Raw genomic sequence first — 12548 nt, 5'->3', positions numbered from 1 at the left:
GAGACAAGGCCCAATCTCTGCTCTATAATAGCATTAGACAGAAAAACAGCCAAAATTCTGATTGGCAGAATCTCTCTCGAGTAGCCATAGCACAGAAAAGAGCCCAGGTGTTTTGCTTTCATTAATTCCATATTTACTCAGCACCTATTGCAGGATCCATGGCAGACACAAGAATCTAAAGCCAGAAAGGAATCCTGAAGCTTTTTGATGCTAATGCCTTTGGCAAGGCAAATCCTGGCTAAATATTTCAGAGTAAAATCACATTGGATGTGCGGGAGTGTAGATGAATCCAAGTTTCACCACTTAGGCAAGCTGCTCAATCTCCCCCAACCTCATGTATAAAATGGGGACAATAATTCATGCACTGCAAAGTTGTCAGGGTTAGATAATGTATGTAAGTGCTTAAAACATAGTATGTATACTAAAAAATAGTATACATACTGTGTATAGTATACAAAAAGATACATGTGTACATATATGTAACTTACACTATGTATACAAAATAGTATACAAAAAATACATGTGTACATACATGTATCTTATACTATGTATATATGTGTGTACATATATACTTTTTTTTTGAGATGGAGTCTCACTGTTGCCCATGTTGGAGTGCAGTTCTTGGCTCACTGCAACCTCTGCCTCCCAGGTTCAAGCAATTCTCCTGCCTCAGCCTCCCGAGTAGCTGGGATTACAGGCACCCACCACCATGCCTGGCTAATTTTTTTGTATTTTTTGTAGACACACAGTTTCACCATGTTGGCCAGACTGGTCTCCAACTCCTGACTTCAGGCAATCTGCCTGCCTCGGCCTCCCAAAATGCCAGGATTACAGGCATGAGTCACCTGCCTGACCTATAAATAAAATTTTTATATCATACATACACATGCATACACCTATCCCCAACACCAGCAAGGTGAGGATTCTGTCTTCAACTTGCTTCCAAAAACAGATGTTTGGCTGAGCATGGTGGTTCCTCCCAGCTCACTAATCAGCACACCTGCTCAGAGTTTACTACAAATGAAGCACAGAGCCAGACTATTTCCTGAAATGACTGCTCTCATTCAGTAGCCTGGTAAGCTAAGTTCCTTACCAGAATCCTTCCAAATAAAGGTGGCCTCTACTTTGGAGGATACAGAATTTAAGCATCACAAAAACCTGTATGTTGTAAGAAAAGCATGTTGGTTAAAAGATAGCTAATGAGGATTACAGTCCTAACTCCATCAAACTACATATGCACTTGGCCAAGTCACTTAACTTCCTAGACTAGCCTGGCGCTAAAGAAGAGAAAAAAAACCTTAGTAAAAAAATCCTAAGGTTGGGCACGGTAGCTCACACCTGTAATCCCAGCACTTTGGGAGGCCAAGGCGGGTGGATCACTTGAGGTTAGGAGTTTGAGACCAGCCAGCCAAGATGTTGAAACCCTATCTCTACTAAAAATACAAAAATTAGCTGAGTGTGGTGGTAGGCACCTGCAGTCCCAGCTACTCAGGAGGCTAAGGAAGGAGAATCACATCACTTGCAATGAGCCAAGATTGTGCTACTGCACTCCAGCAAGACTCCATCTCAAAAAAACAAAACAAAAAATTCTAGAAGCCCTGAAGCAGAAGAGGCCAAGGAGAAAGACAAAATAGCCTCAATCAAGCCTGACAAGGCTTTTTTTGAGACAGAGTCTCCGTGTCACCAGGCTGGAAAGCAGTGGCATGATCTCGGCTTACTGCAACCTCTACCTCCTGTGTTCAAGCAATTCTTCTGACTCAGCCTCCCAAGTAGCTGAGACTACAGGCGTGTACCACCATGCCCAGCTAATTTTTGTATTTTTAGTAGAGACGGGGTTTCACCGTGTTGGACAGCATGGTCCCGTCTCTTGACTTTGTGATCTGCCACCTCGGCCTCCCAAAGTGCTGGGATTATAGGCATGAGCCACCACGCCCAGCCTTTTTTTTTTTTTTTTTTTTTTTTGAGACAAGTCTTACTCGTCACCTAGGCTGAAGAACATGGGATTACAGGTACCCACCACCATGCCCATCTAACTTTTTTGTAGTTTTAGTAGAGACGGGGTTTCACCATCTTAGCAGGCTGGTCTTGAACTCCTGACCTCGTGATGCACCCGCCTCAGTCTCCCAAAGTGTTGGGATTACAGGTGTGAGCCACTGCACCTGGCCAAGCCTGACAAGTTTCTTCAAGTCAAAACAGTTTCAGGAAAATATAATAAGAATCTATTTATATTTAAGTTCATGAGTCACATCCACATTATGTTCCTGGTAAAAATTCAGAAAGAACACAGCAAAGAGCAGAAAGGGCCACCTCCATAGAGTGTCTGTCTATGGACCCATCTTTGCTTTCCAATCCCTAACAGAAACACTGACCCAGCACCCTCTGGGAAGATCAACCTTTGATTCAAAGAGATGTTGTTCAGCAATGATTACAGTCACAGCTACATGCCATCAGCCCACCAGGAAATCTGAGGAAGGAGGCAGACAACCAAAAGGAGAGTTGCTTCCTCTCTCACCAGGAAGCAACTCTAGCTCCAAACTAGATAGGTGATTCAGTGCCACATGGAGAAAGATAATTCAGCCATTGTGTTTTCAGGATTAAGAAGCGCTCATTCACTCGCGGAAGCCTTTAAGTGTCACTGGTGCCTGGAACCAAATGTAGTCTTCCCAAGCCGTGGTTCGGATGGAAGGTCTGCCACATGACAGGGTCACAGTCAGTTTGTGGCCCCGGCTGGGCACTCGATAGTTGAGCTTGGGTCGAAACCAATCTTCTCCACAGTCGCGGTGTCCCTGTGCCATGATGATGGTGCCCATGAGTGGAGGAGCCTGAAGCTCGCTGAAGGCATCAGCCATGAATATGGCTCTGAAGAGATGGCGCAAACAAGCTGCTGTGCTCAGGCTCTGATCCACGCTGTAGGGGGCCAGCCGAGACAAGTCGAGTTCGTAGAACTCCTTGGGGCTTAGGGCATTGCCCCCAAGGAGAATCAGCACTCGTGGTACTAGTGTCCGTGCAAAGAAGTCCTCTAGATGGCTGAGGACACTCTCCAGTTCTGCCAGGGCTTGTTGGCATTTCCTGCTGCTCACCTCAGTGGTGGCCCGAGGTTTCTTCTTCAGCATCTCCTCTGTCTGTAAGGACAAACAATGGTGGGAGAGAAGGATAAGACAAGGAGAAGCTAATGCCCTTTGAAAAGAACCCTGCTGGGATGTGTACATAGACTTACAGGACTAAAGTTCTAGCTCAATGAACTGCCATAGCTAAAACACTGTGTTTTATCAGAGGGCATTATATTGAAAAGGAAAATATATTATTTGTACAAAACCATAATTCTCCCACATTTAGAGGAGCAAACAGTGTTCTGAAGGTGGAGGGCATCCAGATATAAGCAACTAAACAAGAGATTTGATGGCATGACAAGTGATAACAGGAATGAGGATTATTTGGTCTAATAAACATAACTTTGAACTTGTTCTTCCACTTAAATAGTAAACTGAACACATGCTTATTTGTGCTTCCACCTGAAATACTACAAAATGAGAGGAAAGAAATTAAGAAACAAAGAAAGGAAAGAGCAAGAAAGAGAACGCCAAAGGGCAAAAGAACTGGAGACTATACAACACTGGCCAAAGGCAAACACAAAGTTTTGGAAGATAGCAGATGAAGAGGCCGGGCATGGTAGCTCACACCTGTAATCCAAACACTTTGGAGGCCAAGGTGGGCAGATCACCTGAGGTCAGGAGTTCAAGACCAGCCTGACCAACATGGTGAAACCCTGTCTTAAAAAAAAAAAAAAAAAAAAAAAAAAGCAGATGAGGAGTTAAGAGTTCAAGTGAGCTGAATACCAAGTGCTGACAGAAGGGACTCCCAAGGGATCCAAACTGATTCATAGAGCAGAACCCCATAAAGGTTTAGTAATTGGTGATATAGGCACCACAGAGGCTAGAGTGAATATGGGGAAATGAATAGAAATCTGTGTAAAGACGCTTAGATCACCTGCCAAATTTCTCCCTCACCAGAGGGAAGATTTTCCAATATTATGTTTAAAGAATCCCCCAACAAAGAGATCACCAGGTTCCCATCTAATCTCCTTATAGTGAAGTCTATCAGTTCCTAAGGCCTACGTATGCAAACAGAGCTTGTAATGATTTATTCTTTTTTTTTTTTTTTTTTTTTTTTGAGATGGAGTTTCACTCTTGTTGCCCAGGCTGGAGTGCAATGGCACAATCTAGCTCACCACAACCTCCGCCTCCTGGGTTCAAGCAATTCTCCTTCCTCAACCTCCCGAGTGGCTGGGATTATAGGCATTTGCCACCACACCCAGCTAATCTTGTATTTTTAGTAGAGACAGGGTTTCTCCATGTTGTTTCAGCTGGTCTCAAACTCCCAACCTCCAGTGATCCACCTGCCTCAGCCTCCCAAAGTGCTGGGATTACAGGTGTGAGCCACCAGTGCTGGGCCTGATTTATTCTTAAATATTCACCAGACACAGAATAAAAGCCTCCAACATGGAAGTCAAAGACCAGAACAAATGGGGAATGGATTCTGGAAGAAACTGAGATACTGCAAGGAACAAAGAAAAACTTCAAAAATTCAATAATATCCTCAGGCAAAAGAAGTTCATGGGGGTGGGATGTGGTCGGGGGGTGGCTCACACCTGTAATCCCAACACTCTGGGGGGCCAAGGTGGGTGGATCACCTGAGGTCAGGACTTCAAGAGGTGAAACCCTGTCTCTACTAAAAATACAAAAATTAGCCCAGCGTGGTTGCACATGCTTGTAATTCCAGCAGCTTGGGAGGCTGAGACAGGAGAATTGCCTGAACATGGAAGGTGGAGGTTGTAGTGAGCTGAGATGGCACCACTGCACTCCAGCCTGGACGACAAGAGCAAGACCCTGTCTCAAAATAAACAAACAAAAAAATTAGCCGGGTGTGGTAGTGCATGCCTGTAATCCCAGCTATTCGGGAGGCTGAGGCAGGAGAATCACTTGAACCTGGGAGATGGAGGTTGCAGTGAGCCAAGATTGTGCCACTGTCCTCCAGCCTGGGTGACAAAACAAGACTCCATCTCAAAAAAAAAGTAGTTCCTACAGAAATTAAACAACAGGATGCTATTAAAAAGAAACGTGCAGGTCAGGCACAGTAGCTCACACCTGTAATCCCAGCACTCTGGGAGAGGCTGAGGCGGACAGATCACTTGAGGTCAGGAGTTTGAAACCAGCCGGGACAACATGGTGAAACTCTGTCTCTACTAAAAATACAAATATCAGCCAGGCATTGTGGCACGTAACTGTAATCCTAGCTACTGGGGAGGCTAAGGCAGAAGAATCACTTGAACACAGGAGATGGAGGTTGCAGTGAGCAGAGATGGTGCCACTGCACTCCAGCCTGGCAGAAAGAGGGAGACTTGAAAAGAGACAGTTCATTAAGTCCAAATGCAACACATGAGTTTGAAAGAAAGAAGAGGAGAAAAAGCCAGAAGGGTTAGGCTACCAAAGACTAGAGTAGGGAGAAAGTGACTAAAGCCCTGGAAGTTGCTTAGGCTGACAGGCTCTGAAGATTTTAGACCCCTTTTCTTTCTCTTTTTCTTTTTGAGACAGGGTCTTGCTCTGTTGCCAGGCTGGAGTGCAGTGGTGCGATCTTGGCTCACTGCAACCTCTGCCTCCTCGGTTCAAACAGTTCTCCTGCCTCAGTCTCCCAAGTATCTAGGACTACAGGTGCATGCCACCATGCCCAGCTAATTTCTGTATTTTTAGTAGAGATTTCTCTACTAAACTGGTTTCTCTATGTTGGCCAGGATGGTCTTGATCTCTTGACCTTGTGATCCCCTTTTCTACCTGCCTCCCATCTAAGAGCCACAAAGTGTTCCCACCAACTTGCTCCCAAAGCCTGTGCCTACCTGGGGAGAAGGTTTTCGGTAAAAGTGCTTAAGCTGTTCATAGGGTAGAGGTAGTTGTTGGCGTTGGTACATGATATGCTTTAGAAGTTCACAAGTAAACCGAGAGCAGCCTTCCTGGCTCACAGGCCCAGGAAACACCACTGGTACCATGCAGTCTCTTGGGCAAAAGGGCTCCAAAGGGTTGGGGGGTTCCTGGGTAGAGGTTGTCTCAAGTAGTTCTATCTGAGAGGCGTGAGTTTCTCCGGACTTCTCATACCACTCCAAATCTGGAAGGTGAAAAGAGGGTCAAGAGAGAAAAATTAAAAACCTAAAAGCCAAAGTCAATCTTCTGATTCCCTGTGGCCACCATACCTGCCACCCTGCGAAAAGGGGCACTCCGACATACGCACATACCCTCCGCAGCCTACAGTGTGGGAGAGGCAGGGAGAGATTCCTGATTCCTGTTGCCTGAGATTTAACTGACTGCAAGATAGTGGGGGGATTTCGGAAGTAGTACTAGGGCTCCGCTTAGAAAGCAGCGGGACCTGATCTGGGTAAGTAAGTCAAAAGTGTAGTCAAGCAGGGTCCAGGACGACCCAGGGCGATGGAGTGACAGCCAGAGCCGTGTAGGACACCCGGAAGACAGGGAAGACGGGCTGGGGAGAGGACCAGGGGATAAATGAATGGAGGGCGCGACAGTAGGAAAGAAACAGGTCCCCAAGGCTCCCCAAACTCTGGACCCCATGTCTTACCAGGGACCGAGGCCGCCTCCGGCGCCGCCATCTCGACCACCTCCCTCTACTCCTTGCGGTTACGATAAAGATCCCGCGGGGCATCATGGGAAGCCCACGCCTCCACTTCCGGCTCAGATGGGCCGGAAGAAGGCGCGGCGCCGTCGCAGTGTTGGGGAGGCTAGATGGATGGGATTTGAATCCTGCTTTCCTTCCTTAACACCCTGGCAGGTGTACACCCAGCCCTTGCCCAGCAGGCTTCTCAGCCATCGAGCGCTCCTTTCCAAAAGACACCAGCCCTCCCGCATCCATTCACTCCTGCATTCACTACCCACTGTGCACCTCCTTCGTGCCAAGCCCTGTTCTAGATCCTGGAGACTCAGCAGAGAACAAGCCAGTCACAGACCCCGTGTTCAAGGGGTTCACTGCCTGTAGATACAATACAGTGTGATAAATTATACAGAAGCGTGTACACGGGCTGTGGAAGCAAAAAGCAAGCGTGCGTAGGGGCTGGGAAGGCGTGGTCGCAGAAAAAATAGGTGAATCTGTGACCTGTAGGATAAGTCAGCAAGGTAAAGAGGAGGGCCTAGAGCTCCTACAGACCTTGAGACAAGAGCATACTCTGTCCAAGCAATGAAAAGAATTCATATTTTAAAGAGTTAAGGCTGTAGTGAACAACAGAACCCAGACCATGGCAGGACTGTATAAGCCACGTGAGAGTTTGGACTTGATCCTGTAGGCGGATGGGGAAGCTTTGAAAGGTTTAAGTAGGAAAGTGGCCTGATTAAATTACTTCTTATAAATTTAATCTCTACCCTGGCTGTAGGGTAGAGATTGGATTACAAGGAGGATAAGAGAGGAGGGAGAGATACCAGTTAGAGGTAGTGACTGCAGTTACCCAAGTACTTAATGAAAGCAGCCTAAACTAGGGTAGTCACAGTTCGGTGGAGATAATTGGGTAAACTCGAAATATTTAGGAGGTCTAGTAAACATAACTTGGTGATTGATGCAAGGAGGAGGAGGAATAGAAAGAGACTGACAAGAAAACAAGCAGGTTTCTAACCTCAGCAATTGTAAGGTCAGCTGTGCCATTCAATGTCAGAGGGAAGGAGGGTGCTGAAGCCAGGGGTTCGCTACCAGCCAGGACAACATTGGGGACCCTGTTTCTGCAAAATTAAAAATTAAATTGATTTGCAGTAGCTTTGATTTAAAAAGAAAAAAATTTTTTAATTTAAATTTTAAAAAAAGTTAGCCAGATGTCATGGTACACATCTATAATCTCAACTATTCAGGAGGTTGAGGCAGAGGATTGTTTGATTCCAAGAGTTCAACACTTACAGTGAGCTATGATCATGCCACTGCACTCCAGCCTTGGCAACAAGGCGAGACAATGACTCAAAAAGAAAAAAAAAAGGATGGGGCCAGGTATGGTGGCTCATGCCTGTAATCCCAGCACTTTGGGAGGCTGAGGCAGGCGGATCACCTGAGGTCAGGAGTTTGAGACCAGCCTAACCAACATGGAGAAACCTCGTCTATACTAAAAATACAAAATTAGCTGGGCATGGTGGCACATGCCTGTAATCCCTGCTACTCAGGAGTCTGAGGCGGGAGAATGGCTTGACACCAGGAGGCAGAAGTTATGGTGAGCTGAGATTGAGCCATTGCACTCCAGTCTGGGCAACAAGAGCAAAATTCCGTCTCAAAAAAAAAAAAAGGATGGAGGAAACACTAAAAGAGTACCAGATTTATTGAGGTGGGAGGTGAGTAGGAGAAAAGATGAGTTCAGTTTTTCACAGATTGAATTTGATGTCTCCATAGGACAATGAATGGAAACACTGAGGAATGCCATTTGGAATAGAGATAAGTATTTAAGAGCCATTAGCAGCTGGGCATGGTGGCTGACACCTGTAATCCCAGCACTTTGGGAGGCCGAGGAAGGTGGATCACGAGGTCAGGAGTTCGAAACTAGCCTGGCCAATATGGTGAAACCCTGTCTCTACTAAAAATACAAAAATTAGCTGGACATGGTGGTGCATGCCTGTAATTCCAGCTACTCAAGAGGTTGCAGCAGGAGAATTGCTGGAACCCAGGAGGCAGAGGTTGCAGTGAGCCGAGACTATGCCATTGCACTCCAGCCTGGGCAACAGAGTGACACTCCATCTCAAAAAAAAGAGCCATCAGTATATGAGTGGATAAGATTACCGAGGGATGATGTGGAGTGAGAATGGGTTAGGATATTGAAGACACTAATGTTTAGGGGATGACCAGAGAGACAACCTATGGAGAAGACTAAGGCATACCGACAGAAGGATAAAGAAAAATAGACAAATGGCCGGGCAGGTGGCTCATGCCTATACTCCCAGCACTTGGTGAGGCTGAGATGGAAGAATTGCTTGAGCCTGGGAGGTTGAGGCTACAATGAGCTGTGATTGCACCACTGCCCTCCAGCCTGGGTGACAGAGGGAGATCCTGCCTCCAAAAACAAAATAGACAAGTGGGGCCAGGCATGGCGGCTCACGCCTCTAATCCCAGCACTTTGGGAGATCAAGGCGAGGGAGTGTTTGCATTTAGAAGTTTGAGATCAGTCTGGGTAACATAGTAAGACCTTGTCCCTAAAAAAGAAAGAAAGAAAAAAAGACAACCATCAGATCATGGAGGCCAAGAAAACAGTGCATTTCAGGAAGTAGGGACCAGAGGTCAAAACATATTATAAAAGTACAATGATTAAAATACTGGGTCTGGCTGGGCATGGTGGCTTACTCCTGTAATCCCAGCATTTTGGGAGGTTGAAATGGGAGAATTTCTTGAGGGCAGAGGAATTGCTTGAGTCCAGAAGTTTTTTGTGGGTGGTTTTGTTTTTGTTTTTGTTTTTTAAATAGAATTTCGCTCTTGTTGCCCAGGCTGGAGTGCAATGGTGCGATCTTGACTCAAGGCAACCTTTGCCCCCTGGGTTGAAGCAATTCTCCTGCCTCAGCCTCCCAGGTGGCTGGGATTACAGGCGCCTGTCATCATGCCCAGCTATTTTTTGTATTTTTCGTAGAGATGGGTTTTCGCCATGTTGGCAGGCTGGTCTTGAACTCCTGACCTAAGATGATCCACTGGCCTTGGCTTCCCAAAGTGCTGAGATTATAGGCATGAGCCATGACACCTGGCAGACTTCATAAGTTTAAGACGACTCTGAGGCAATATAGTGAGACTTTGTCTCTAAAAAAATAAAGAAAAAGATAAGTGTCAGGTCATAGAGGCCAAGAAAAGAGTATGTTTCAGGAAGTAGGGACCAGAGATCAAAGCATACTATAAAAGTACAACGGGCCAGTTGTGGTGGTTCACACCAGTAATCCCAGTACTTTGGGAGGCCGAGGTGGGTGGATCACCTGAAGTCAGGAGTTCGAGACCAGCCTGGCCAACATGGTGAAACTTTGTCTCTACTAAAAATAAAAAAAATTAGTCGGGTGTGGTGGTGGCAGACACCTGTAATCCCAGCTACTCAGGAGGCTCAAGCAGGAGAATTGCTTCAACCTGGAAGCCGGAGGTTACGGTGAACCAAGATGGCACCACTGCACTTCAGTCTGGGCAACAGAGTAAGACTCCATCTCAAAAAAAAAACAATGATTAATATACTGAGTCTGGCTGGGCATGGTAGCTCACACCTGTAATCCCAGAATTTTTGGGAGGCAGAGATGGGAGAACTGCTTGAATCCAAGAATTCAAGACTGGCCTGAGGAACATGGCAAAACCCCTTCTCTACAAAAAATACAAAACTTAGCCAGACATGGTGGCACATGCCTGTAATCTAAGCTACTTGGGGGAAGAATCCCAGTAGTAGAGGTGGAAGAATCACTCTCAGAGGGTGGAAGTTGCAGTGAGTCCAGACTGCGCCACCATACTCCAGCCTGGGTAACAGGAGGAGACCCTGTCTCAAAAAAAAAAAAAAAAAAAGTCAATCAGTCAATCATTCTCTCTCTTCCTCCTTCTCCACACCCTTAAAAAATAAGTAAAATAGGGCTGGGCACAATGGCTCATGCCTGTAATCCCAGCACTTTGGGAAGTCAAGGCAGGCAGATCACTTGAGGTCAAGAGTTAGAGACCAGCCTGACCAACATGGAGAAATCCCATCTCTACTAAAAATACAAAATTAGCCAGGTGCGGTGGCACGTGCCTGTAGTCCTAGCTACTCGGGAGGCTGAGGTGGGAGGATCACTTGAGCCCAGGAGTTCTGGACTGTAGTGCGCTATGCCGGGTGTCCGCACATGTGCTTTCAACCACTGAAGACCTACTAAGTTTGGCATCAATATGGTGACCTCCCGGGAGCAGGCGACCACCAGGTTGCCTAAGGAGGGGTGAACTAGCCCAGGTCGGAAATGGAGCAGGTCAAAACTCCCGTGCTGATCAGCAGTGGGATCGCGCCTGTGAACTGCCACTGCACTCCAGCCTGGGCAACATAGTGAGACCCCGTCTCTTTAAAAAAAAAAATAGCCAGGCGTGGTGGCTCATGCCTATAATCCCAGCACTTTGGGAAGCTGAGGCGGGTGGATCACGAAGTCAAGAGATTGAGACCATCCTTGTCAACAAGGTGAAACTCCGTCTCTACTAAAAATACAAACATTAGCTGGGCATGGTGGTACATGCCTGTAGTCCCAGCTACTCGGGAGGCTGAGGCAGGAGAATTGCTTGAACCCAGAAGGCAGAGGTTGCGATGAGCCGAGATTGTGCCATTGCACTCCAGTCTGGGTAACAACAGCAAAACTCTGTCTCAAAAAAAAAAAAAAAAAATACAAAATTAGCCAGAATGGTGGCATAAACCTGTAATCCCAGCTACTCGGGAGGCTGAGGCAGGAGAATTACGTGAACCCGGAAGACAGAGGTTTTGGAGAGCTGAGATTGCATCATTCCATGACAGCCTGGGCAAAAAGAGCAAAAATCCATCTATAAACAAATAAATAAAATCGGGCTAGGTGCAGTGGCTCACGCCTATAAATCCCAGCACTGTGGGAGGCCAAGGCAGAGTTTGGAAGTTTGAGACCAGCCTGACCAACATAGAGAAATCCTGTCTCTACTAAAAATATAAAATTAGCCAAGCATGGGTGGCGCATACCTGTAATCCCAGCTATTTGGAAGGCTGAGGCAAGAGAATCACTTGAACCCAGGAGCTGGAGGTTGCGGTGAGCTGAGTTTGCGCCATTGCACTCCAGCCTGAGCAACAAGAGTGAAACCCTGCCCGGCGCAGTGGATCATGCCCGTAATCCCAGCACTTTGGGAGGCCGAGGTGGGTGGATCACGAGGTCAAGAGACCGAGACCATCCTGGTCAACGAGGTGAAACCCCGTCTCTACTAAAAATACAAAAAAAAATTAGCTGGGCATGGTGGCGCGTGCCTGTAGTCCCAGCTAGTAGGGAGGCTGAGGCAGGAGAATTGCCTGAACCCAGGAGGCAGAGGTTGCGGTGAGCTGAGATCACGCCATTGCACTCCAGCCTAGGTAACAAGAGCGAAAAACTCCGTCTCAAAAAAAAAAAAAAAAAGAAAGAAAGAAAAGAAAAGAAAAAAGAAGAGTGAAACCCTGTCTCAAAAAATAAAATAAAAATAAATAAATAAAATTAAAATAAAAATAAAATACTGGGTCAGGTGTGGTGGCTCACACCTGTAACTCCAGCACTTTGGGAGGCCAAGGCAAGAGGATTGCTTGAGCCCAGGAGTTGAATACCAGCCTAGGAAACATAGGGGGACCCCGTCTCTACACACAGTAAAAACAAAAATTAGCTTGGTGTGGTGGCTTGCCCTGTAGTTCCAGTTATTCTAGAGGCTGAGGTGGGAGGATCTGCTTAAGCAGGGGAGATTGAGGCTGCAATGAGCTGGGATCACACCACTGCACTCCAGCCTGGGTGACAGAGAGAGACCTCGTCTCAAAAAAAAAAAAAAAAAAAAAAAATCCACGTCTATGAAGGGAAGCA

The 12548-nt window shown here is 46.5% G+C and overlaps 1 protein-coding gene across 1 annotated transcript; it reads right to left on the bottom strand.

Moving 5' to 3' along the window:
• Positions 1 to 2209: 2209 nt before the first annotated feature.
• On the bottom strand, positions 2210 to 6706 carry MAD2L1BP (MAD2L1 binding protein). Its single transcript, XM_002806704.7, has 3 exons — positions 6622 to 6706; positions 5891 to 6156; positions 2210 to 3122 (listed from the first exon to the last, which is right to left on the bottom strand). The coding sequence occupies exons 1-3, from the start codon at positions 6650 to 6652 to the stop codon at positions 2610 to 2612; spliced, it is 810 nt and encodes a 269-aa protein (XP_002806750.2). The 5' UTR covers positions 6653 to 6706; the 3' UTR covers positions 2210 to 2609.
• Positions 6707 to 12548: the final 5842 nt, after the last annotated feature.

The sequence above is a fragment of the Callithrix jacchus genome, chromosome 4 (assembly GCF_049354715.1).
Source record: "Callithrix jacchus isolate 240 chromosome 4, calJac240_pri, whole genome shotgun sequence".
NCBI classification, from domain to species: Eukaryota; Metazoa; Chordata; class Mammalia; order Primates; family Cebidae; genus Callithrix; species Callithrix jacchus.
The sequence above is the reverse complement of the archived record's forward strand: the minus strand, read 5'-3'. Positions and strand labels throughout refer to the sequence as shown.

Bases quoted from the DNA above. Each gene is read 5' to 3' on its own strand.
- MAD2L1BP (XM_002806704.7), bottom strand. From the start codon at position 6,652: ATGGCGGCGCCGGAGGCGGCCTCGGTCCCTG. The intron at 6,157-6,621 runs GTAAGACATGGG...TTCACCTTCCAG, and splicing joins GGAGGCGGCCTCGGTCCCTG to ATTTGGAGTGGTATGAGAAG. The intron at 3,123-5,890 runs GTAGGCACAGGC...TTGTCCTTACAG, and splicing joins ACCGAAAACCTTCTCCCCAG to ACAGAGGAGATGCTGAAGAA.